A 26,721-nucleotide genomic window follows, 5' to 3' on the forward strand; every position below is an offset into this window, starting at 1 on the left:
GTATGTCTCTCTTATGCTGTTTCCTTCTTACTTGCTATAAACTACCACTTTCCAGAACTAAAATAGGGCTTTGAACTTATTCCTCCTCCAGGTACTCTTGACAAATTAGTTGGCCTCTAATACTGTGCATTCTTGCATTTGAAATGTAAGTTTGAGGAAGCAGGTTTGGGGGGCAGGGATGCACTTACTGCCTTTTTCCAGTGTGTCCCACCAGCCCTCCCTGAGTCTGGCAAACCCCATGTCCCACCGTGACAATGGGAATCAGTACTTTTATTTTTCTAACCGACACATCTTACTACTTTCCACCTTGGCCTTCCTCCTCTGTGTTTCTCATCACCTGGAGAGACCACCTTCCTCTTTGCTCCTCTGCTCCAACACCTTGTTAAGTATAATAACTAGTATTTAAAAAGGCATCTAAAATGTCCCACTATTCGTAATTTATTTGATGCCACCTGGAAATTCTGCTTGACAAATTTTATTTCTCTCTGATTTCTTCCATTATGTTTTATCACTTTATTGTATGTGTGTTCCTGTAGTCAGTGTGTTATTTTTGATTCCTCTCTTTTCCTCGCTTTCTGCCGACAGCTCACCTGCATACTCTGGGCCGCCATCTGTAAAACACATCCCAGGGCTCTCCGTTGTCTTCCATCTTCTCTGCAAACTCCAAGCCACCACCATCTCTACCTTGCACAACTGCAGTAGCCATCATCTGATCTTTTTGCTTTTACAGAGATGAGGTTGTTTTTTATTTCTGCAGTTTCCCTGAAATCCATTTTCTACACCATGGACAACATGAATCGTATCATGGCCCTGCTGGGATTCGAGGGCTTTCCATCACACTCAGAATATAATCCAGCCGCCTTAATATGGTTGCAAGGCTCTGTGTGGTCTGCACTTTACCTTTCCCTCTCTCCCACTCTGTTCTCTGATGCCCTTTCCTTTTGTTAATACCCCAAGCTTAGTGCCACCCCAGGGCCTTTGCACCCGCCATTTCTCTCCCCAGAATGCTCTTTGCCGTACGTTTGCTTCACTGGCTTCCTGTTGTCACTCAGATCTCAGCATAAATGTCATTTCCTCCAAGAAATCACACACGGTCTTTCACACAAGCCTATTTTAATTTTTGCATAGCTACCAGTCTACCAGTGTTTTCGTATTTGCGTATCTGTTTATGTGTTGTCTCTCACTCCCACTAGAATGTCCCCCTCATGAGGTCATCGCTCTCCCCAGAAGAGTGCCTGGCGTGTAGCAGGGACTCATTACACAGACGTTGAAGGAAAAAATAATGAATGAGTGAATATACTGACATTATTGGATTCTGCTACCTGGATATATGTTTTGTCTTTATAAGCAGATTATAAATTGCTAAGATATTTATTCTGAGCCCTCATATCACCCACTTCAGTTTAAAGTATGGAGTCATTTCTCGGCAAACTGTTATTCTCTTGATTTTAGCTCTTTGGGCCATATTTAGCTCTTGGTATCCTAAGGAATCTGTGAAGTCATTCAATTCTTGGCTACCATGACTATAAAAATCTAATTTATAGGTGTTACATACAGCGAGGACTCAGTATTTGTTTGTTGGCCATGGCAATTCATGTCTCGCCTTCCTGGGTGGCGTGTGCTGTTGCTAAATGCTGTGGCATCTGCTATGCTCCATCGTAGCTAGATTTCGGTAGAGAATGAGGTGTGCAGTTTGTAAACCGCTTTGGGGAACATTACACAGGAAGTCATTTTCATTTTGTGGCAGGTCAACAGGAAATAAGGCTTAGTTGCCAAACTAAGAAAGCAACCAGGCATATTACTGTTCCCTGAGGAGCTTTCATTATTCCAGCAGTCATCAGTTTCTCCCAAGACAGTGGAAGTTATCCCAGCTACGTCACTTGTCACATGACATTTTGGTAGGAAGAAGGTATGCAGTATTTTGTGCCCATTTTTCTTTGCGTTATTTTCTACATTGTTTTTGATATCTTCTAATCACCTATCAGGTCCATTTTGGGAGATGTACTCCTTGCTTTAATATAGTGGGTCTGGCTTTCTGGATTAAAGACTGTTCCTATCTGTGGTGCATTTGTTTGGCCATTGCTATTATTCATTGTTCTTTTGGCAGGAGTGGTGGTGGGAGTCCAAGGTACTTACTTGAAAGTCTGATCCTCTTTCAAGCCATCTCCTTCTGTAGGCTTGGCCAGCCTTTGAAACAGGATGACCCCTGACCTCAGCCCTGTCGTGAACTATGCACCGGGAGGGTCAGGGGGAGTGGATGACAGAATGGAAAGTTTAACTCCTTGGCATGTTTTAATTTCACATTTTTTATATTAATTTAATTTCCTTCCAGAATGAAAGTTGGCAGCCATTTAGGGAAGTGCTGGAGAAGGCTGGAGTCATTGCAGTTGAAATGCATGTGGAAATCCCCAATCCGCAGGTTATTGACATAATGAACTTGAAAACCCTTCCCAGTCATGCCATCACGTGCCGACAGCCTACGTTTAGGGAGCGTTAGCACATGGGTTCTGTGCGTCAAGTGAGCTCTCCTTCGCTGGGCTGGGCGGAAGTCGGTATCTTTCCACTGCTCTCCACAGTTACCTGCAGAATGAGGGCTCACCTAGCGCGAGCCGGAAACCGCTCCTTAGGGCAGGCCAGGAGTCTTTACTTCTCCCTACTTTATTTCTCCCTTTTCAAATATGGAAAGATCAGACTACAGATATGCTATATTTCTCTCAAATTTTTTAACTGTATCAGAGAATTTTTGGATTTTTAAAAACATCCAACTAACTTCAGTCAACATTTTCATTGTTTGCAAAAGACGACAGAATAAAACCACTTTTGAGAATCCAGCTTTTTTTATTGCTGCATTTTTGCCTAGAGGGATTCTGTTTGTCCAAGCTGGCAAATGGTGGGCATTCCAAGGCGAAAGTGCACAGAGCCCTTGCTTGCTCACTGCTCAGGGACTCTCAATTTCGGCAAACACGGGGACCCCGCCTGCTACCAAAACTACATTCTTTTTCTTTGCAGTTAGATCAAATGCTTCAGAGTTATTATCAGATGTGGCATGGAAGATCCAAACAAAAACAAAACGCCCTCGAGTTTAAAATAGAAGTTCTAAAGACTAAATATTTGCACTTAAAAAGGAAAAGAAAGTAACAGAAATCTCTGTGGCAGACCATTCCTTGAAATTATTCTCACTAAATTATACTCATGCACTTTCCACTCTCTGTAATAAAACAGTGGATTTCATTTATTCCAGATGCATTTGCTTCAAGTAAATCAGAATTCCCATCCTTCTTTTTGGTCATCGTGAATTTATTTCAGTTTTGTGGCCTACACATGATCAGGCACATTGGATAGTTTTTAAGTGAATCTGAATGATACTATGGGTTCTTTTTTTAAATTGTATACTTTGTGTTGTATTTATACAGATGAATCTGATTTTAAGTTTTGTAATATGTACTGTCTGTAAGAGCTTTGACAAATATGCTCATGTTTCTGCAAGTGACTTACGGGACCTTGGTGGCTGGTGGTGGAGGGATGAGGGAATGTGCTTTGACGTGTTGTCACAGGTAGGCAGGACTGTTGGCTGCTGTCCTGAGGAGCCTCCAGTGCCAAGAAAGGGTCATAATGGCTTCATGTATGTCATACCTTCTATTCAGAGAGCCTTGCACAGCTATATGAAAACCCAAAGGAACCTTTTATTTACTAGATTTGCAAATCCCTTGCGCTGGTGAGCTAGCATAACTAAACAGCAGTCTATAAATATTAAAGACAAGCTTTCTAGTGGTTTGAAATGTTTCCTTACTCTTAAGACAGTTGTTATTCATGGTTAAATCCATTTAATATATTTTTAAGTAGTAAAAAATTAACCAGGCTTATTTACTTATTATCATTATTTATACGATTTCAAATAATAAATGTTTATGTTCTCTAAGTGAATCTGTGGTTTAACCAAGATTGGTAAATTGACTAGTTGATCGTATGTAATTGCAGATAAATTTTGCAAAATGACAGTGGGGCAACCACTGCAGGTATCCTGGGGCAAGTTTAATTGTCTTTTACATACACTGTGCTTCTTGTGGCCATCCTGGGTATTTAATTGATACAATGGCAAATTATTCAAGCTCCTTTTAATTTTTTGTTTTGCTTACCATTGGCGATTTTACGATTCACAAGCATTCCCACAGGTTTGTGGGAAAAGGCCACACCAGGTCAGTTTGACCATTTAGCTACACTAAAGGCTTCTCCATAGAATAAGAAGTTGAAACTGATGCTGAACATTATGTCTTAGAATTATTTGTACATTTTTAGTTATCCATCATTTGCTCGACTCCCTACTCCTTGCAGAACAACGCAGATGCTTTATATCTATTCACTGGCGTTTCTTTTAAAACCGAAGGATTTGAGGGGGAGAAGCAGCTCCCATCATCAAAGTCCTCAAATATTGAAAAGAAAACCGTTCTCCACATATGTGTCTTAAGCTGTAGTGTTTATCTGCTTACCAGAGAAGGGGCAGCACACATTCTGTTTTTATACTGAAATGACTCTTCTTGGGGGACTACTACTCATTTACCTTTACTCCAGCATTAACTAATTGGATTCATAGTGTTTCTAAATATTTTGACCGAAAAAATATGTATGTCTATATACATATACTGTCTAAACTAATTATATTTATTTACTTTGCAGTACCCAAACCCATCTCTACCTTTGTAAGTAGAGAACACACTAATAATCTCTAATTATATTTCAGAAATAATTTTTCCATTTAATCTAGGACACATGGACATTCCAAAGAATAAAACTATCTCATGTCACCATAATCTATTTTGCAAAGATTGAGGTGTATCAAATCATTAGGTCATTTTTCTTTTCTCATTTCAGTTTTGGCAGGATCTGAGGGCATAAATATGAAGAAGGCTTTTGGCAACATGAACAATGTCCGAGTTTCAGTTTAGTGTCCATGTGCTTGATTCATCAGAACATTTCAATCGAAACAAAGTTAATCTCCTCAGTAATAGGATAACACCACCTAGTTTTTCTGGGTTGTGAATAATTGTGCAACCAAATTGATTGATCTGCATAGTAAATATATTTGGAATTACCCTAGCAACTTGCTACTAGTGTTTGAACTAGAGCCTCAATACTGCAAAGATGTAAGATTTCTTGCTGTACAGACACATTTCCTGCACTACCCACCAGATGGCCAGGAAAAAAGAAGTAGTGCTGAAGGTGAAATTTGGATTAGTGTTATTTAATCTGAACATTAAATCTAAATATGCTCTGGATACCTGGGAATAGCAAAAAGAAATGAGAGGAAAAGTTATGCCATTAGAGGGCACTTTTGTAATCTTAGAGAGAAGTCTGTTCTTATAAACTGACTTAACTAAGACTTATGTTTAACAATGAATTTTCAGATGTTTATTTAAAGTGAGTAATTCTTAAACTAAATGTCTGAGAGAGAATATTTCATGGTAAGGGAAAAAAATCTATAAAATCTTAAAACTACGGTATAAACAATGTTTATGTAAAGGTTCAATTTTTGATCAGTGAATATAAGTTGTAAAAATATGCACAATGTATCTGCACAGTAGTTTTTTGATCAACTATATTCATTGCGTATTTTAAATACATCGTGTTAAAAAAATTCTGCCTGTAACCTCATCAAATTGAACAGATGATTAATGCTTCCTAATATCCAAGTTTTTCCCCAATAGTAGTTGAATGTTATTATTAATAGAGAACATCTTGAAAACCATAAAGTGACAATATAAATTCTTGCATTTGGGGGCCATGCTAATTTTAAACACTTTTCTGAAAAATACCTGTTTTGTCCATAATTGGTGTGGCAATTAAGATGGTTAAAACTGTTTCAGAAACAAAAAGTGGGACCTGACAGAATTTTAGTTGGGGAAATACGATCTTTTGATGAAACAAAAGATCAAATTGAGTCTGTTCTCTATTGGTGGTAGTTTAAATGAAAATGTCTACCTGAGCCAATAAAGTAGGCCAACCAGTAAAATATGAAAGGAAAAGCTTAGTGTCAAGAACTGTGAAGAGTTTGAGATTTTATTCCACTTGCAAGCTAGTAAATGCCTGCCATAGTTTCATGGATGCTGGAAGAACGAACGCGACTCTGAGCCTTACTACTGGGAGCTGTAGCGGTAGGCGCAGCGCCATCATTCGCTGCACTGGCTCCCTGAGCCCCCACCCCCTGTCCAGCGCCCGTAGGATGATGCAGACAGGCCAGAGGGCACCAGCCCACGCAGGGGGGTTTGCTGCAGGAGAGAAGTTCTGAATTCAGGGAACCCAGATCTGGTTTTCATGGGTAGCAGTCAGGCCTGCCCTCTGCCCTGGAGGCTCTGCCTTCCGAGGCTGTTCACTCTACAAACATCCTGGGAAAGATAACGTGGAACAGAGGCAGCCAGCACTTCTGCTCCCAAGACAGGCAAAATCAAACACAGAGACCCCTGGAGAATTATCTCCTAACACTTACTCTGCAGAGTCCTATAATTTGAGATGTTTACTAATATTAAATTGCTAAGTAGCTGATGTAGAGAAATATAGAATAATCAGATTTACCATATTTTAAGTCACCCATAGTACATAGTTTATATTTTTTACATCATACGGTATTTAAGCCTTGGTTTGATTATATTTAATATGAGAAAAATGTAGCCCCCACATCACAGGGTTGTTGCCAGCGTTAGGTCAGATTATACATACCTATATGTAACACACTTAGAAGAGTGCCTGGCTTGCAGCATGTACACAGCAAAGTTTTATTAATATTGTTGTTATATCAAAATTCATCTTTTATAATTAGCTGAGAATGCTGGAAAAATTCCGATGGACCGTGCCTAGCGATGTCTCTGACTCTGGGCTGGCCTGCGTGTCCCAGGCAGCCCGAGACACTGGCCGCCCGTCCTGCTGAGCGGCACAGGCACAGGCACAGCTGGCAGCTCTGTGGGCAAGCACGGGCCTGGGGAGGTGACCTGCCCTCGAGTGGTGGCTCCGGGCGGAGGTGCCTGGCACCACACACTCGCATACTCCCCCGGCACGTTTGCTCTGCGTTCCCAACAAGGATGCAAAGCCACATCCTACCTGTGTCTAAAGAGACTTTTTTTCATTGTCTGGCCTCTTCTGCTCTCAGGAGGCCAGTATCAGGAATGGTACTACAAAGAGAAGTGACCTGAATGTGTTTTATTTTGCTAGAATCGTAAGTATTTCTGAACACAGGCAGCCTATCGAATGCTACTCAGATTTTCCATTTCTCTTAGCTCCAGGCAAAGGGGGAGCAGGAGTCGGGGCTGGGGGTAGTGATTGGAGGTCCTGTGGGTTCAGCAGACCATGTCCCTGTTTGGCCTTGATTTTGGTCCCTCCAGTCGTCTTTCGTAGACATGACCTTTGTCTCTTAGTGACTCGCCTGAGCTCCCACTCACAGCCCCAGCGCCCCGTGGGTTTCTCCTTGACAGTCATCTGGGGTTTGAGGGACAGATTATCTCAGGAAACCTCGGCAGCCTGGTCTGGTTCCTGAACTGCGGCTGGTTGGGAAGAGTCTGATACTCAGTCACAGAATCGTTTCTCGTTAGAGATCACCTATCCACACCCGTACAGACTGGGGCCTGGGGTGGGTAAGTGAACAGATCCTGCATCTAGTGAGGAACTGAAACTACGCGTCAAGTTTCTTAGCTCTCAGTTGAATTTTCTTTCCGTTGTAATACAATTAAGAAATAACAGTGGCAAATAAAAACCTCTGTAAAAAATCGTTGGGCTGTCTTGAGAGATGTTAAAAAGGAGGCACGTTTTGGCTCTTCGGTCAGATCCACCTGGATTTGTGTCCTCTCTCTGCCTGCATGGCGAAGGTTTGTTCTTACACAGTGGCGGTGCCCACTTCACAGGGTCGCTGTGAGGACTGACGGGAGGAAGGCAGGGAGAGGAGCGTTGTGCTTCGCGCCCGGCAGCTAAATCACTGCAGGTATTTTGTGTAGAAAGCTGCAGGACACGGGGCAGACAAAACACTCGGAAAAAAGAAGTTAAGTACTTTCTGAGCAAGCTCATGGTGCAAGAACTACTTCTCACATCCTCATTATAAAAAAGAAACAGTTTTTTTCTTTCAAACATATTTTTAGTTGTCCCGATCTATTTTTGATAACACTCAAAGAAAGATGAAATTAAAGTCCAATGATGTTAGGAGATTTTTAATTATTCGTATCTGTAATGCTGTCTGTTTAAAAATAAAGCAAGCATTCACCTCATCTTGAATAATCACAGATGTTTGCATTTGGCTTTCCCACTATTTAAGGTACTTAAATGTGAAAACACTATATTTCTGTAATGCTTGAAATCCCTGATGTAGGTAGAGTGAAAAAGGTAAGGGAACACAATTCCTTACATGGCTCTTCCTGTGAGGAGAACTTGTACCGAATGATCCGGAAGGCACAGCCTTTCCCTGGCACCTGCCGTGCCAAGCGCCTGTGCACCTCAGTGTTGTTAGCACTGAGACACGTGGAAGCCAGCTTCTGACGACGTCCCTACGGCCATGTGCAGTAGGGTCATCCGTAATCACTTACAAGGTTGTGATGAAAGTCAGTGGCAAATGCCAAAATGCAGCTCAGTGAAAATGCTCTGCTAGAGGTTAAGACAAAGGGTCTAAATATATGACTTTCCAAAGATCTGACTTGATCTGCAAGTGGGAGCCAAGCTCGCGTTCTCGTGTTGTAGGTGTGTGTATGTCAGTGTTGTGTTGAAGAGTCTGGGACTCTGTGACATCCGGACATCAGCAAGCAACTCACCTTGTGATTTTGGATGAATTGCTTAACCTGTGAGGGAGCTGAACTTTATAATCTCTAAAAATCTCTGATACATGAAATTTGATCTTGGAATAAGCATAATCTATACATGTATAATCCTTAGTCCAGTTTTAAGGGAGAATAAAAACGACTGTACAGGGATAATTTTGTGGCTCTCAGGGGGTCTCTGTGACTCACGCTGAAGGCAGTGGCTCAGGTGTCAGGTGACTGCTGAGCAGTGGTGCCGGCCAGCCACCGCCAGGGCTTTTATAACAGCCGAGAGAACTCGCCCTAAGTGACCATTTCAGCGTAAGCTTTGACACATCGATGTAACATTATCCATTACTGTCCGTATAGGCTTCCGCCTCAGTGAAGTGAGGGTTTTCTCTGAATACCCAGGGAAGTTAAAGCACCAAGAATCCTTTCATTTCAGCATCTCTGTAATGTCTGAAATTCTGGCGAATTCATTCTCAACTTCGTAAAACAGTTTGAAGAAAAAGAATAGGAGAGTTGCCTTCAAGATCATGTGCATGTATTCAAAATATGTGATACGTCCCTAAGTTTCCATCAAAGCTCACATAATGTGAACGCTTTAGTGAGTTTTGCTTGCAGAACTAACCCAAGCGATCGCTTCTGCTGCCCAGGATGGCGCTGCTCCGCTGCTGTCTGCTGTGGCTCCTCCTGCCCGTCGGCTGCGGGACCCAGAAGTTGCCCACGCGAGACGAGGAGCTGTTCCAGATGCAGATCCGGGACAAGGCGTTTTTCCATGATTCGTCAGTCATTCCAGACGGGGCTGAAATCAGCAGTTATCTCTTTAGAGATACGCTTAAAAGGTATTCTCCCTGCAGTGCTTTCTTTATCAAAAATCTCATAAAGGATGCCTCCAAAAAAGAAAGTAACCTTTTAGACTTAGTTTAGGGAATTTGCAAATCAACCTATGAATGGCATTACTTATTTTCTCTAAGTAAAAAAAAAAATGGCAATGCAACTTCTATTCATTAAATGGAGCTGTTTGGTTCTTGCTGATTGTGATCTCCTTTTGGGAAGAGGGGGCAATCCTTGCATTTCTTGCATTTTAGAATGATTATTTTCTTATTTTCAGGATAGTAGGAAATTTCTAAGAAGGCCCCTGTAGGACTAAGATGAAATTAATTGAATAGATGATTCTTCAAGGGTTTGCATTAAGTTTTATATGGATGATATTTCTTTGACAAATCTGATCAGATCCCGAGGGAATCAAACCAGTGATAAAAAGCTGGCATTGTTCATTTACCTTTATGCCAACATCAACAAATTGGGCTCGCATATGTTTCTGAATATTTTGAACTCTAAAAATTATATACCTCATATAAATTATTTACCTCATATAAATAAAATATGTCTTACAAACTAATTAAATAAAGTTACTTATTTTGCAGTGCTCAAACCCCTCTCTACACTTGCAGAACACATGGTTGCTCTTTGGATAATTATATTTCAAACCCAATTTCTCCTTTTAACCTGGGGCACATTGGCATTCCAAAGGACTAAACTGTCTCACACAGTCAATAAGCCATTCTCCAAAGATTGAGGTATCCCCCACCATCGGGTCATCTTTCTATTTTGATCAAGAGTAAGGGAAGGTGACGCTTGGAATCCCTTCCACTTCTGGCCCAAGGATATCACCGTCTGGTCAGTCTGGACGATGCTCGGAGGTGAGTTTTCCTATTTTGACTGAAGTGAACTACTGTTTAGGTATCACTTCAGCACTGCCCGGGTGAAATCATTTATGTGAATGAATGCAATGGATCAGGAGCTGACTTGTCATGAGTCTTTAAAGGACATTCATGAGAGGGAGGCACAAAATGAAAGGATGATCACGTAGAAGGAACTTGCTGTCCTAGTCCTTGCTAAGACTCAAGTCTGCGCAAACAGGAAAGGGAACACAAAGCAGTCCTAGCACTTCAAGTTAACCTTTACTGTTAACTGAGTTCTCACTGAGTACATTTTGCTTTTCATATTATTTTGTCCCTTGAAATTTTTGAGTATGTCAGATCAAATCAAAATTTTTCTTTGGAAGTTACTTTCATTTCCCAAATGTACATGTGCACTGCTTGTTTTGCAGTGTTCTTTAAACACAGCATTCCATATTATATAATCATATCACTCAATCAAATCGTTTATCTCCTTTAGTTTTCCACTCCCTGAAAAGTTAAGTAAGTTTCGGTTCTAAAAGTTGTCTTAAAAATTACACTTTTTTTTTTAGGAGATTACTCTAGCTGCAGTGTGAAGAATCATTTAGAGATAGTGAAAGTAGATGTGTAGGAAACAGCTGTTCATTAATTCATTCAACAGATGTGTATTGGGATTGCCCTGCTCTCTTATAGCTGTCATTCTAGTTGGGGAAGATGGAAAAAAAAAAAAGTAATATATAGCATGTCAGGTAGTGGTAAGTGGTTTGACGAAAAATGGAGTGAAAGGGAGCTTTGTGGGCTGGAAGTGTACCATACTTTACACCAGGGGTCAGGGTGGTTCTGTACAGGGTGGAGCTGGAGGAGAGAGCTGGGGAGGGGATGAGCGGGCAGGGTCCCTACCTGGAGGAGGAGGATCTCAGGTGAGAGGTGGGGGCAGGAGTCTGCGTGTTCCAAAGCGAGCAAGGCGCTGAGTGGAGGGGGGAGGAGAAGGGTTTAGATATTTGCTTGTAAGACATTGCAAGTTCTTATCCCGCAGGAAACAGGAAGCTCTTGGAGAGTTTTGAGCAAGGGGGTGTGGTGTGTTTGCCTTAGGTTCACTGGGACCCCTCCGCCTGCCTGGAGGGGGGAATAAACTGAGGGGTCCAGGTGGAAGCAGGAAGCTCAGTCAGGAGGCTGCTGCAGTGCCCAGGCAAGAGGTGGTGGCTCATATCAGGTGGTACCAGGTGGAGCAGGACAAAGAGCCAGATTCTGGGTATATTTTCAAAGTGCAGCCAAAGGTGTCTGCTCGTTCATAGTGTGTTAGCAGAAGAGAAAGTTGACAGTGACCCTGTTTGTCCTACATGACTGCAAGGGTGGCATGGTCATTTGCTGAGAAGGGACAGACTGCAAGAGAAGCCAATTTGGGGGAAATAATCTGAAATTTGGGTTAGATATCTTCAGTGTGAAATTGCCTTAACATCTAAGTGAAGATGGCAAGAAGATAGTTGTAACTGGAATTTTTAGGCAAGAGTTCAGGCTGAGGTTTTAAATTTGGGGGTGATTAACGTACCAGAGGTTAAAGCCACGAGCCTGGTGAGTTCACCCAGGAAGAGAGCACAGGTGAATGAGGGATGCTCCGAGCACAGGCCCATGGTGCATGCCAGGAGTTGGAGTTTGGGAAGGCGAGAGGCTGCCAGCAGGGGAGACTGCAGGCGTGGATGGCTGTGGTGGTCAGTTTGGAGAGCGTGGTGGTCTCAGATACCGAGAGAGCAGAGAGAGAAGAGGTGCCCAGGAGGTTCAATCTATAGGAGGCAAAACCTCCTTTTCTTTACCATGGAATCAGTGAGCAACTCCGGGCTTGCTAGAACTAAAATCACCATTTCCTCATTTGCAAGATTATAGGCTTTGAAATACAATTAAGTGAAATTATCTAAGTCACTTGGAGTAAGAATATACAGTCTTAATATTTTTATAGATAAGCAATATTTCATGCATTTTAAAAAGTCTTTTGAGAGATCACAAAGTCCGAGGAGAAAGCATAGAGCAGAATATTTTGAATTTTTTAAATTTTAAAAAATCATCAACTTATTAATTCAACAGAAAATCCTGGTGATAGAGAAGTGACAGACAAATGTATCTTTCCACTGACTGACACAGTGGTCTTTACTTTTTAAAAATATTTCTCAGATGGTGATTAGATATTGCTATTGAAAAAGATACGGAATAGCAAAGCTGTGAATAAAAGTCACTAATGTAAAAATGTGAATACAATGTTGTTTTGCCAGAGATCAACATACATTTCAGAACTAGGTTGCTGTGAAGATGGTGTTTCGAAATAGTTGGGACTATGTCAGAGCAGCCTCAGTGTAACGTGCAAATTTATCACCAAAATTATGGAAAACACAGCAATAAACCTGGAAATTTCCTTGATAGTGGCTTACTTTGCAATGGCAGGGCCTATGTTAAGTAACAGCCAGACACTGGTGAGGGTTGATTTTTAAGTCAAAATGTTTTTGGTTCAGTGTTTTTTGCTTATTTCACGCTGTGTTTGCTGGTGAGAAGTCTGGCTGCGGAGCCCTGAGCTGCCGGACTTGCACAGTTAGTGCCGTACGTATCACGTTTTGTGCCAAGCAGGAAGTTTCAGTGTCTATGAAATGGAAATAAAATGAAATTTTATGAAAATGAAAACCAAATGATTTTTCCACTAACTCTGGATTGTAAATGTTAGAAAGAATTACCGTGGTCTGAATGGAGTTCGCTTTCCCACAGGTATTTCTTTGTGGTTGAAGAAGACAACACCCCACTGTCGGTCACGGTGACACCCTGCGACGTGCCCTTGGAGTGGAAGCTGAGCCTGCAGGAGCTGCCCGAGGAGACGAGCGGAGAGGGCTCAGGTACACGGCAGCGCAGATCAGCCCAGACCCTGAAGGGATGGTTAAAAGGCTTGTGAAACATACACCTTCTGGTAATAAGAAAAACCAGCACAGGTGCCCAGGTGAAGCCGGAGATTTTTTTTTTTTTTTTTTGAGACAGAGTCTCACTTTGTTGCCTGGGCTAGAGTGAGTGCCGTGGCGTCAGCCTCGCTCACAGCAACCTCAGACTCCTGGGCTCAAGCGATCCTCCTGCCTCAGCCTCCCGAGTAGCTGGGACTACAGGCATGTGCCACCATGCCCGGATAATTTTTTTTCTATATATATTTTAGTTGGCCAGATAATTTCTTTCTATTTTTAGTAGAGACGGGGTCTCACTCTTGCTGGTCTCAAACTCCTGACCTCAAGCGATCCTCCTGCTTCGGCCTCCCAGAGTGCTAGGATTACAGGCGTGAGCCACCACGCCCGGCCTGGGATTAAATCTTGTTTGTGTATCATTTTGTCCGGTTAGCCATCACCCTTGACACTGGGCCGTGATTTTTTAACCTTGAACCATTGATACTCAAATTTTTTCCAGTTGTTTTTATAATTGGCTCTCCTGTTTTTCAAAACTCTGTTTATATTGAACTTTATACTTTAAAATATAGACATTTTAACATTTTATCTCTGAGTACTTCAGTATGCATCTCTTAAAAATAAGAACACCGCCCTACATAACCAAATCATTATCATAATTAATATGACTGGTAATCATTCTTAACATTGTCTGATATTCTGTCATATTCAAATTTTAACAGCTGCCCCCGCAATGTCCTTGGAAGATGGTTTGTCTGAAGCAGAGTTTGGTCCAGGACATGCAGTGTGTCTGGGTGCTGTGTCCTGAGTCTCTTTGGCTCCAGAGCAACCTCTTTCTCTTTTCTCCATGGCCCTGACTTGTTGGAGAGACCAGGCCGGTTGTTCAGAGAATGTTCTCTCTTTGGAATTCTCATCATTTCTTCTTCCTAGTGCATTCAGTTTATTCCTCTGGTTCTTGCAATTCTTGAAATAGAGTTTAGGTCCAAAGGCTTGAAGATCAAAGCAAACACTTGGCTAGAAATCATCACAGGTGACATGTTCTCATCTTGCATCTCCTCAGTGGTCATGGAATAGCTGGTTTTCCCTACACCTGAGGCCAATATTGAGCACCAGGTTCTGATTCTTCACTGTAAAGTTACATTTTTCCCTCTGTAACTGAGTCTAGGGTCTAACTACTAATTTGTAGTTCATACATGGGGCAGGAAGAAGCATGATAAATCCTCTGCCAACAGGTGTGACCATAATTACTGGCATTGTTTACTGGTGTGATCATTTTCTTTGGACTAGTCGGGAGTAGGGCCACTCGGTTCCTTTTCAGGAAACTAATTAATCATTAAATTCCCGAGACTAGATTTTTTTTAAGTGTTCTGACTGGGTATCAATTTCAAGACCAATTTTCTTAAACTTCCCAGGTGTTGGTGTTGGAGTTAGCATAGCATAAGATTGTGAGAACAGCCTGAGATTGCGTCCTACTTTTGGAGTTAAGCAACAGAACCTCTTAGTCCCAGTTTTCTCATCTATAACATACTTCCTAATTTATGGAGTTTTGTGTCTACAGGGCAGTTAGCTCACATAGTCAGTCTACCATATACATTGGTTATCAAGGGCAGTCCAATTAGGTACTGTTATATTTACAAATGTTATTATATGTTCAAAGTAAACTGAGCATTTGATGGTGAGATCATCAAACACTATCTATCTAGAACTTTTACTTAGTTAGCTGTATCTATGAATTTTATCTTCTAAAAAACACTCCAAGTGTATATATGTGTAGTTACTGAGTTATTAATTATGCATGGAGTGTGCTAATTGATTTTCATATGAGTTACTAGGAAACCTATGTCTTTGCTAAAAGTATTAAGACCTTTAAGAGTATAGTAATAACATTTAATATTACCAGTGGCAATATGGATTATTCTAAGTTTAAGCTGTAAGGCATTTTTATTATTAATATGTTTCTGTGGCGAAAAGCCAAACTTTTGGCCGGGCACGGTGGCTCATGCCTGTAATCCTAGCACTCTGGGCAGCCCAGGTGGGTGGATTGTTTGAGCTCAGGAGTTCGAGACCAGCCTGAGCAAGAGCGAGACTCTGTCTCTACTAAAAATAGAAAGACATTACCTGGACAACTTAAAATATATGGAAAAAATTAGCCGGGCATGGTGGTGCATGCCTGTAGTCCCAGCTACTCGGGAGGCTGAGGCAGGAGGATCACTTGAGCCCAGGAGTTTGAGGTTGCTGTGAGCCAGGCTGATGCCACGGCACTCACTCTAGCCTGGGCAACAGAGTGAGACTCTGTCTAAAAAAAAAAAACAGAAAAGCCAAGCTTTTGTTGCTTAGAAAGATGCATAGAAACTTTAAATGACACTGAATATTAGTTGCATTTATAGTTATTGAAGTCATCCTAAAAATGCATGTTGTAATGCAGAGTTCTTTCTTTAGTGACAGAGACTTTTTTTCACTTATCTAAGTAGTTCTCGAACCAAAGCCATGTTGACAACAACAGTCAGTTACACAGAACATAGAGATGGAGTCACAAGGAGGCCATATGTTCGTGTTGAGCACACGCATGAGTTAAGCAAAGTGCTAACATCTTTTTCAAGCACTAGCTCACTGCTCTTTTTGTATGAGGGGATTCATGTTTGGAAAAGTAGCTAAAAGGAAAAATATCTCTGCATATACAAGGCAGCAAAGATCCTCCACAAAGCCCTCATAACAACTAGCAACCCAGCTTTGTAGAGATTTGTTTTTAGCACAAGTTCTCTGATGCCCTGAGCTGACACTGTTGGTTTGCCTTTCTTGCACTGGATTTTATAGCTCTCTCGTAAGTTTGCATTAAAGAGTAATCTGCAACTCTTCCTCCTCTCTAATCTGTCTTGCTCATTGATTTAAAGGCTAAGTACTTTCAGATGAGATAGTTTTTTAATGACACATGGTTGACATCAGAGTGTAATTGTGGCTTGTCTCAATGTATGCTTTGTTCTTAAGCAAATTTCATCTCTGTCTTATTTGCTCTGTTGAATTCCCAGGGGGCAGCTACGTCATGCCTCCCTGGAATAGTGCTTGCAATTTCCCTGTGCGATGCTGTCTGTGTTGACCCTCATCTTTTAATGTTGTCTGTGTATTTTGCTAGCTGGCAAGCTTCCTAGATACAAAACGAATTATTATACTTAAGATACTTAAATTGGATTAACTCAGAACTTGGAGAAAGGTAAGGTGCAGGAAAGGAGGCAGCCAGATGTTAGAAAATTAGATAACTTGAGACTACATATATACCCAGTGAAGTTTCAGGTGCACACATTTTAATTAGAATTCCTTTCTGTTTGCTTAACATTAAAAGCATTTCCCCGTGTCTTTCAAAACACTTAAAAGCATGGCTGAGTCCTGTGACATCATATTTTATTGTGTGGACGTGCCATAATTTACACAGGAATTTTAAAATTTTGGACATTTCTTTCCCCTGAGGTTTTTTTTTTTTTTGGCCATAAAATGATCATGTACAACCATATTATTGAGTAGTTAGAATAAATTTTTTTCTGGTATAAATTGCTCTTTAAAAAAATTTTTTTTGCTCATGTATTTTACTGTTCATGAAAATTAAAAAAGTATTTTATAAACTTTACAATAAAGATAGCCTGGTATATGGAATTCTTGAGCAGGAAAGAGACCTTGTTTGATAGGTAAGGAAGTTCGGCCCCCTGAGGTCACCCAGTGGCCCCGAAGTCACAGTTAGTGGGAGGCAGAGTGACACTGTTAATAGGAAAATGAATAATTTCTTTGCACAAAAAGTTTTGTTTTGGACACTACAACCTTGTGGTTTTTTTTTTTTTTGGTAAAATACTTTGCAGGCATTAAAATACTTGCAAAGGTTTGCCTCTGATTATGTATGTGTTCACTGAGAATCTGAAGTTGAGTAATGCAAGTCTCAGCTTAACTTTTGGGCCATCACCTTATAATCTGTAATAAAAATAATGTGTATGTTCGTCCAGTGTTTTATAGGCTACAAATTACCTCCATAAATATTCTTCCTAAAATTACGTTAAAATGAATAAATAAATAAAACAGATTTACAGCACTAAAACCAGAAAAGGTTAAGATGCTGACTGATTCTTCCTCCCTCCCCACTCCCCAGCTCTGCCTTTTGGGGAGCAGGGAAGGTAAAAACTCTGGTGTCTGTTTAAACTAAATACCAGGCAGTATTTAGGTAAATTGCATCCTGTGAAGGATGTGTTGTTCATCAGCTGTTGGGGGCCAGGGCAGAGGGGGAGCTGCTTGGCGGTGCCGGGAGAGGAACAGGAACCGGTGTTCACTGAGCTCGTGCATCATGTCAGCTTAGTTCCTACCGCCCTGCGGGTCAGCCCTGATCATCCCTGTGTCCAGCTGTGGCGTCCACGCCTGGGAGGTTTCAGTCAGTTCCCCAGAGTAGCCCAGATTTAAACCTCAGAGTCTGGCCGGGTGCCGTGGCTCACGCTGTAATCCCAGCACTCTGGGAGGCCGAGGCAGGAGGATCACTTGAGGTCAGGAGTTCGAGACCAGCCTGAGCAAGAGCAAGACCCCGTCTCTACCAAAAATAGAAAGAAATGGTCTGGACAACTAAAAATATATAGAAAAAAATCAGCCGGGCATGGTGTCACATGCCTGTAGTCCCAGCTACTCGGGAGGCTGAGGCAGGAGGATCGCTTGAGGTCAGGAGTTCGAGACCAGCCTGAGCAACAGACACTATCTCTGCTAAAAATAGAAAATAATTAGCTGGGTGTGGTGGTGCTGGCCTGTAGTCCCAGCTACTGGGGTGGTGCCGAGGCAGGAGGATCGCTTGAGCCCAGGAGTTTGAGGTAAAATATATGTAACACAAAATTTACCGTTGTGACAATTTTTAAGTTTATAGTACATTAGGTATATTCACATTGCTGTACAACTATTACCACTGTCCCTCTCCAGAATTTTTCATCATCCCCAAATCAAACTTTGCACCCATGTTAGATGACTGAGTTTGGGCCAGTGATGTTTAGGTAGGAGTGTCACGTATCACTGTAGGAAGTGTCCTGTCCTTGTCCCACTGCCGGCTCCTCGCTGACTGCAGGGCAGAGGGGGTGGCTGGAGCTTGAGGAGCTACATTGGGCCAGAAGGTGCCACCCTAAGGATGACAGTAGAGCAAGCGAGAACGAGCTTGGGGCCCTAATTACTGCCCTCGAGCCGGCAGCTACCTCTGGTCTAAACTTGTTTAAGTCGCTGTGATTTTCAGTTCTGTTGCAGCCACCTCTATTTCTAACAAAAACGTCTCTTCACTCAAGTTTATCCGTAGTAAATTTACTTCTTCCACAGTTGGAAGTGACACCACTAGAACCTCAGATTCCAGTGATGGTAACCGCCTGTCAAAATGATGAATGACTGCAGAAATTGCATTTTCAGCCCTTGTCACCCTTGTCATTTTTAGACTACAGCATCTATATTTTTAGTTTGTTTTTTCACTGATCCTATATCTCTTCCCCTTATTTTAGTTGCCCTTTTCCCATAACATTACAACTATCTTGACAATTTACAACAAAAAATACATTGAAGAAAAAAAAAGAAGGAGGGGAGGGAGGCTGGGAGAAATGGTCTTTATTCCAGATAGCCATTGTCCTCCTGAAAATCTGAGGTTCCTTTTTTTTTTTTTGAGACAGAGTCTCGCTTTGTTGCCCGGGCTAGAGTGAGTGCCGTGGCATCAGCCTAGCTCACAGCAACCTCAAACTCCTGGGCTCAAGCAATCCTCCTGCCTCAGCCTCCTGAGTAGCTGGGACTACAGGCATGTGCCACCATGCCCAGCTAATTTTTTCTATATATATTTTTAGCTGTCCATATAATTTCTTTCTATTTTTAGTAGAGACAGGGTCTCGCTCTTGCTCAGGCTGATCTCAAACTCCCGACCTCGAGCGATCCTCCCGCCTCGGCCTCCCAGAGTGCTAGGATGACAGGCATGAGCCACCGTGCCCGGCCAAGGTTCCATTATTAATGGAGAAAAGGAGGGTACACATTGGGGCATCCCTAATGATCTCTGAAACGTGTGTAAGGGCTGAAAATGAGAAGAAGAACACCAAACAAACAAAAAAGAGACACAGAAAGTCGTGCATGAGCTTTGAAGTGAGTTGGCAAGTAGGATTAATAACTGTGCTTTTACCAGGGGCCACAGAAATGCACCAGACCAACTTCCGATGTCTAATCCGGAATCCTGTGTTCCCACAGTGGCATCGCCAAAGCGTGGAGTGGGGTGTATTTTGGCGAAGGTTCCGGCCCCGTGGTGCTGGACGAAGTGCGCTGCACTGGGAACGAGCTCTCCGTCGAGCAGTGTGCGAGGAGCTCCTGGGGACAGCACGACTGTGCCCACGGAGAGGACGCGGGAGTATCCTGCACCCCCGTCACAGGCAAGGACTTGGCCCCATTCGTGCGCGGACCCCTGCCCCGGCACTGCTGGGGCTTGCCCCAGCGCCCCTCACCCTCAGTTTAGATGGTATCACCACGTGGGCACACACATCAATCCCCCAAATCAAACTAAAAAAAAAAAAAAATGAACACAAATCGTATATCAAAATACTATCTCCTTATTCACAGATATTTCTGAATTGTGCAATTTAAGGCTCTACAGTCCTGTAAAACTTGATCAGGACACGAGACTTTGTTGCAATGTAGGGTTCAGTAATGAAATCAGTGTGCAGTGATAAATTTCAGGCAGTAGATGTAAAGATTACGTCTTTAGTCCATTCGGCTGTTACCTTGGCTTGACTCTCAGAAGGTGTTTAAAGCTGGTAAAACCGTAGTGATGCGATTGCTGACGAAAGCACACTATTAAAGAAACCAATTAGCTTTGCTCAGTTTTTAGACTATTCCAGATTGTAGCACAACTGTGGAAACATGTCAGGGGGTAGGAGAAGGGCGTGTCTGAGTGCAGACTGGTGTGTGTGTGTGTGTGTGTGTGTGTGTGTGATTACATGTTGGGGGTGAGAAGAAGGAAATGAACAGTCAAGAGAAATTGAGTTATCACAAATCCATTGTTTTTATGGCAAAAAGAACTTGAATAAAATTTTTTTGTTTAAATCTTTCTTTAATAAAAATTAAAAAAATAACTTCTTGGAGCCTACAAAATACTAAATTTATATTTTTATTGACAATTCTCTACATGCCTTTGTTTTTATTAGCAGATTAACACATTGGTAGTCAATAAAAATAGATAATTTATGCCAGATTTTAAACCAGAGCACATGATCTTCTTGAGTCACAATTTCCCCCTCTTTCAAATGAAGATAGCCTTGTAGCGTTGCTGTGATGGTCCGATGAGGTAATACTCATCGCGTGCCTTGCAGACAGTGCAGTGTTATGTTCGTAAATGGTTCTGTTGCTAAGAGACCTTTATTTGCTTTAAATGATCCCAGAGATTCATGAGAAGTCTGACTTTTACCCAAGATTATATATATGTTTGATGGGAGGACTATTTGGATTATTTGGGATGGAAAATGGCTTTTAAATCTACATTTTTAAAATTTAAATTTATTGTCCTGTGTATCTGCTTCGAAGCTCTTTTAATTATTCAGTTAATAAGATTCCAATTCAGATCTGTGTCATCAATAAAAGAACAAAGGCAAGATGTGCGTTCCAGTGTTTATGACTCATGGACGCCTAAGGAATAATAAATGCATTGACCCGACAGACTGTCCTTTATCCAGAATAGTTTCTTCTGTCGTCTTATTTTAATATTTTTTATTTGCAGTTGAAATTTTGAACCATCTCCAAGTTAATATGTGTTCTTACTTTTTACATTTAAATGGCCCATGCTGCTTAGATTTCAAAGACTAATGTTATAGGAAACATCACAAATATTACTTAGTCCAGAAAAATTTAAATAGATACTTCGGAATTATATCAGGATATATTTTTCTACTCAGAGGACAGGAGTACACATAGAAAGGGACACTGTCACACTTCAGCATCGATACAGTAACCCCAGGTCACCGAGCACAGATGTGATACAAGTTTAACAAGAGGCCTGGAGCTGCTGATAGTTCTCATGAAATGACAGCATTGTTTTGCCTGTTTTTGAGCGCTGATTTGCTTAGTCTCTGTGTCTCCTTCTCATCACAGATGGGGCCATCAGACTCGCAGGGGGCAAAGGCAGCCACGAGGGCTGCTTGGAGGTGTATCACCAGGGACAGTGGGGCTCTGTCTCTGACGACGGCTGGACGGTGCTGAACACATATGTGGTTTGTCAGCAGCTGGGATTTAAGTAAGGCTCACTGGGATGAGGCAGCTGAATGCCAGATTCTGTCTTTAAAAATATTATTGTGTAATCTCTATTGGAATTTCTTTCTTTTTTTTATTTTATTTATTTATTTATTTATATTTTTTTGAGACAGAGTCTCACTCTGTCACCCTGGCTAGAGTGAGTGCCATGGCGTCAGACTCACTCACAGCAACCTCAAACTCCTGGGCTCAGTCGATCCTCCTGCCTCACCCTCCAGAGTAGCTGGGACTACAGGCATGCGCCACCATGCCCGGCTAATTTTTTCTATATATATTTTTAGCTGTCCATATAATTTCTTTCTATTTTTAGTAGAGACGGGGTCTCACTCTTGCTCAGGCTGGTATCAAACTCCTGACCTCGAGTGATCCTCCCGCCTGGGCCTCCCAGAGTGCTAGGATTGCAGGCGTGAGCCACCGCGCCCGGCCTGGAATTTCTATAATACTACAAATGCATATTCGCTATCATCTCTCTGCCTATCTAGGGAAGCACAACAATAAAAGCCATGACAGTTTGTAAGGTGATGGGTGATCATGTCTTGCTGTTTGTCTCATTCACCTTTCCCGCCACCACCCCTCGTCTTGAACAATTGGTTGAAGCCAGGGTGACTTCTAGGTCTCTCTGTGTCTCTTCCAGCAAGACTTTGCTCGATTTTATTCTCACGCTCCAATACTGTTGCATGTCATTAGTTTCGACATCGTCGTGTCTAACGTTGCAGAGACGTCCGGTGTCAAATGCTTTCGTGTTTCATTATTCCCTTTCTCAGAATGTGATGGTGATTCTCACTTTTATTTGAGAAAAACAGCCCTCTTGTTATGAGACGCCCTCTAGAACTCGCCTTTGCCCTCACTCACGTAAAAGCCAAGTGTCACCCTGGGGACGTTCATCCCCTGCCACACACAGTGCATTCCAGAGCAGACCCAAGTATGTCCCCGTAACCGCAAATGATGCCTTTCCGTTAAATATTGAATGAACGCCCATTCTTTCTTGTTTTTCGTGTCTCTGTGTCATGCTTGAAGGAATTGTTTGAAGCTTGAAGAAAATTGGCAACATTGTTTCATTGCAGCTTCAGATAGAGCTATTTGCAAATATTCATTCCATCTTAAAAATATGCCTTCATTCAAGCTAGGTAAAGCTGTGTTTAAATGTATATTTTAAAATTTATAAAAGTAACATAAAACAGAGAAAGTTTGGAAAAGAAAGAAAATTTTAAAAAATCCATAATGTTTTATTCTTACACCATCATTATTATAATTTGTGTGTATGACTTTATATCAGTGCTAGTAGTGGACGTGTAATTTTTATATCCATATTTTTTACCATTATATTGCTATGTAGTCATAATTTTTAATAACAATATCCATAGAAGGTTCATACCATAACTTATTGAATATTTAGTTTAGTTTAATTTTGCCTGTTACAATAATGCTATCAGGAAGATATAAATGCATGTAATTGTGCCATGTCTTGAATATTCTTGGGCAGAGCGCTTATTGGGTAAAGGGCTATGACGTAACAGCCAAATAAATACAGTGTATTGACATTTAATTAATGAGAATTACTTAATACGTGTCATTTTAAGTAAATCTCTATTAGACTGTTAACTATACTCCAATTTCATAGATTTAGAGAGTCATAAATCCTATTGTTTACTATTTATATCCACATTTTTTCCTTATTAATGAAAACGAATGACATTGATTTTTTTTCTCCATATTTTATTTAGTTTCATAAATCCATTCGGTTTTTCTTGCATACACAGTAGTATACAAACTTACTGATTCTAAAAATGTTCTCAATAATGTGTGTTAGAAGTTTTAAGTGATTGTTTTGGATGGTAGTAAAAGCATGTGCTACATTTACTTGTAGTTTAGGGAGGAATTTTTGAAAAATAATTTTTGGGGGCATGAGAAAAGGATAAACTTTTTAGGTTTCTTTGTACAAATGCAATCCCAAAGTAAAATGACTTCCTGTTGTATGTTATATGGTTGATAAGGATAGATGATAATCAGATTGGGGCATTTCATGTAAGAATGGTGAAAAATGATAGCAATGGGACATTTAGGTGAATTACTTTTCTAGTTAAGGCCTAATTAGCAAATAGGAAAAAAAGCCTTAGAACGGTCTATTAAATGTTTCATTGTTTTAATTTAGTAAAATGTTCTTTAATAAATGCTTGTATAGAAAGAAATTAAGAAAACTCATGCCAGGGAGAAAGATCTCTTTGTATTCTTAGCACAGAAATAATAAGAACATGAATTGAGGGAGATGATGGACATAAAACTTATGAGTAAGAGTTGGATTTCATAGACTGTTCAAACTGAAAGATACCTAAAATATCCTTAAACTCAGTGATTTCTGGAGGTTTGGATTTTATGGGACAAAAGAAAACAAAATTGGGGGAGAATGAAAGGATTGTAGACTAAATTACCATTTTTATTTTGTAGATCTTTCCTATTCTGCAACGTATATATTTGTTATAACATATTTAGTTTTTTGGTAGTGCAATGTTACAAATAAAGTCAGCTGGAATGCAAATATAATTTATAAAAAGTTGGGTTTCTATAATCTTATGAAAAGCCAAGAACATTGTCATTCTGATATTAATGGGCCGAAATCCAAATTTCATCACGGATTAGGAACAGTGCCTGAGTCATCCCTGAACTAATCCGCACTTTTCCTAGCGGAGAAGGGGTCAGTTAGCAGAGAAGCCTGGAGAAGCAGATGGAATCAGTGAGCTCAGGTGGCCAACACGAGCTCCGTGTTCTCACCGTCTGGTCCACACTGTGACTTCTATGGTCAGGAATTTGAGGGTTTTCCTCTTTGTCTGCATTCTCTTTGATGGGCGGGTTACATTGCAGACAAAACACAAGAATGAATGGGGAAAGAGGTTTAGTTATTCATTAGTTACCCAGTGAAATAATAGAAAATTTTTAAGATGACCAACATGTGTGATGGAGCAAACATAGCTCTTAGAACTTTGTCCCCAAGGTAGGAAAGGAACAAATACTTACCCTCTGAAGTCATGACACTTCATGAGGTTGTTTTATGTGTGGTGGTTCCTTGAAGCCAGCAGTCTACCAGCCATGTTTGTTTTATTGTCACAGATACGGCAAACAAACCTCCGCAAACCACTTCCCAGAAAGCATGGGTCCCATATGGCTGGACGATGTCACCTGCTCCGGAAAGGAAACCAGTTTCCTCGACTGTTCCAGGAAGCCCTGGGGGCGGCATGACTGTGGCCATCGCAAGGACGTTGGAGTCGCCTGCTACCCTGGCAGCGAGGGACACAGACTTTCTCTGGGTGAGGACTGGCCTGGCTCTCGGTATCCCTAATTCAGTGGCTGCTGCACCTCCACCTGCTGCTCCAGAATGTGCAATGGCGCTTTTGGGGGGGTCTATTTCCCACAACTGTCTAATTGTCAGTCAATTTTATGCAGAGAAAAAACAATCTTTTGAGTCTCTCCACCAACTATGAAATGTCTACCCCTAAATTGGGTTTCTTTACTTAGAAGCTGAAGTTTCTAAAATGTTTAGGATCACATGTATCCGAGGTATGGACTAAAGAAGCTGCAATATCCATCCCCCTACTCCTTGGTCCCCTGCTCTGGTTTTTATTTACTTTGAATTCTAATGAACTATGTGAGACAGGATTAAAAAAAAAGAAATTCCATCTCCTCACCGCCACCCCAGCTCTGCCCTGCATCTAAGGATTCAGTTGTTGTCCCTGGCCAGCCATTGCTCTCTAGAGATTGTCAGGGGGCTTCTAAGTGGATTCCTTGCAGTTAATAGCCCACCCATCTTTCTAGGATGCTCTTGTATTCCAGAAACCCATCAGGGACCTTTGCTACTCCCAAATTATAATTTTTTTTTGGCTTTGTAGTTGGATCAAAGGCCACTAACTCCTCTAACAGTCTTGCAATAATTCTGGATACAGAACCTTTTATGGGCAAAGAACAGTTAAACATTCTTGACAGATTCTCAATGTCTGACAAGTAGGGGAGAATAAATACCCCTGAAAAATACAGAAGGAGGCATTTGGAAGACTTTCCAGAAATGCTCTTGTAGCTCTGTTATGTACCTACACATGCATCCACGTGTGTGTGTGTGTGTGTGTGTGTGTGTGTGTGTGAGTGTGAGTGTGTGTGAGTGGATGTTAAAATGTCATAGGTAGCCTTTTAGCCTCAGAATTGAACCAGCCCCTTCTTGTATCCATTTGTTTTGGGACCGTGAAGCTGAAATCTTCACATTATAAAGTAACAAAACTTGTTGATTCCCACAGCATTAAGCATATTGCATACTTTAAGTTCGTCAAAGTGGATGGTTATTCCTCGTTGTACTCTGAACGGTGAGATTGTGGTGACTCACTGCACTAATCTAGCATTATATCAAGTAGAAATACACGTTTTTATTCTATCCCTTGCGGGTTAGAGTTCCAATTTTCTTTCTTTGTATTTGTTCTCCTTGTCCCTTGCTCTATTCTTCTTTTGATCCCCCCAGGATTATGTGATAAATGATTGCGTGTGGCTGGGGAGAAGGAAGCTGTTTGCTAGAAATGGACCCTCTCGACCCCAGAGAGGAAGTATTAGGGTCTTGGGGTGACAGCTCAGATGTGCTCTGTCACCACATCTGGTGACAGAATACCGTGTAATCTGAGTTCTCTGCAGGCCTGTGTTGTTAACTACATCGGAGGGTTAGGACAACTGACCTTTCCAGTTCACCTGAAACTCTTTTTAATTCTAGGACTCTAAAAGTATTTTTTAAAAATTTAAAAAGCGGAAGGTGATAATGATTAATAAAATATGTGATCACTATTATGAATCTCTTTGGTTCTATTCTAATCTCAGTAATGTGTCTATTAACTCAAGTCATTTGTCCAAAGAACATTATGTCTTTGGACATATCCTTTGAGGAAATGATCATATGACCATTTATTCAGTCAAATAGATCGTTACTTTCCCACTTACTAAAAAATACTTTATATTGAAAAGATAAGCCTAGAGAAGGAGATCGTGGTTTACTGATACAAATAACAGCGTTTAAGAAACAGTAGAGGCTGGGCGCGGTGGCTCACGCCTGTA

General features: G+C 41.3%; 1 protein-coding gene across 1 annotated transcript in view; it reads left to right on the forward strand.

Annotated features, from left to right (window-relative positions):
• The window catches only part of LOC123629842, a 51,579-nt gene that overhangs the window by 22,122 nt on the left and 2,736 nt on the right, over positions 1 to 26,721 (forward strand). Inside the window, exons 2-4 of the mRNA XM_045539221.1 lie at positions 9,422 to 9,610; positions 13,199 to 13,323; positions 24,748 to 24,944. Coding sequence (XP_045395177.1) covers positions 9,423 to 9,610; positions 13,199 to 13,323; positions 24,748 to 24,944 — 510 coding nt within the window. The 5' untranslated portion in view covers position 9,422. The remainder of the gene's footprint in view (positions 1 to 9,421; positions 9,611 to 13,198; positions 13,324 to 24,747; positions 24,945 to 26,721) is intronic.

This window comes from Lemur catta, unplaced genomic scaffold (assembly GCF_020740605.2).
Source record: "Lemur catta isolate mLemCat1 unplaced genomic scaffold, mLemCat1.pri scaffold_53_ctg1, whole genome shotgun sequence".
In the NCBI taxonomy this organism is placed as follows: domain Eukaryota; kingdom Metazoa; phylum Chordata; class Mammalia; order Primates; family Lemuridae; genus Lemur; species Lemur catta.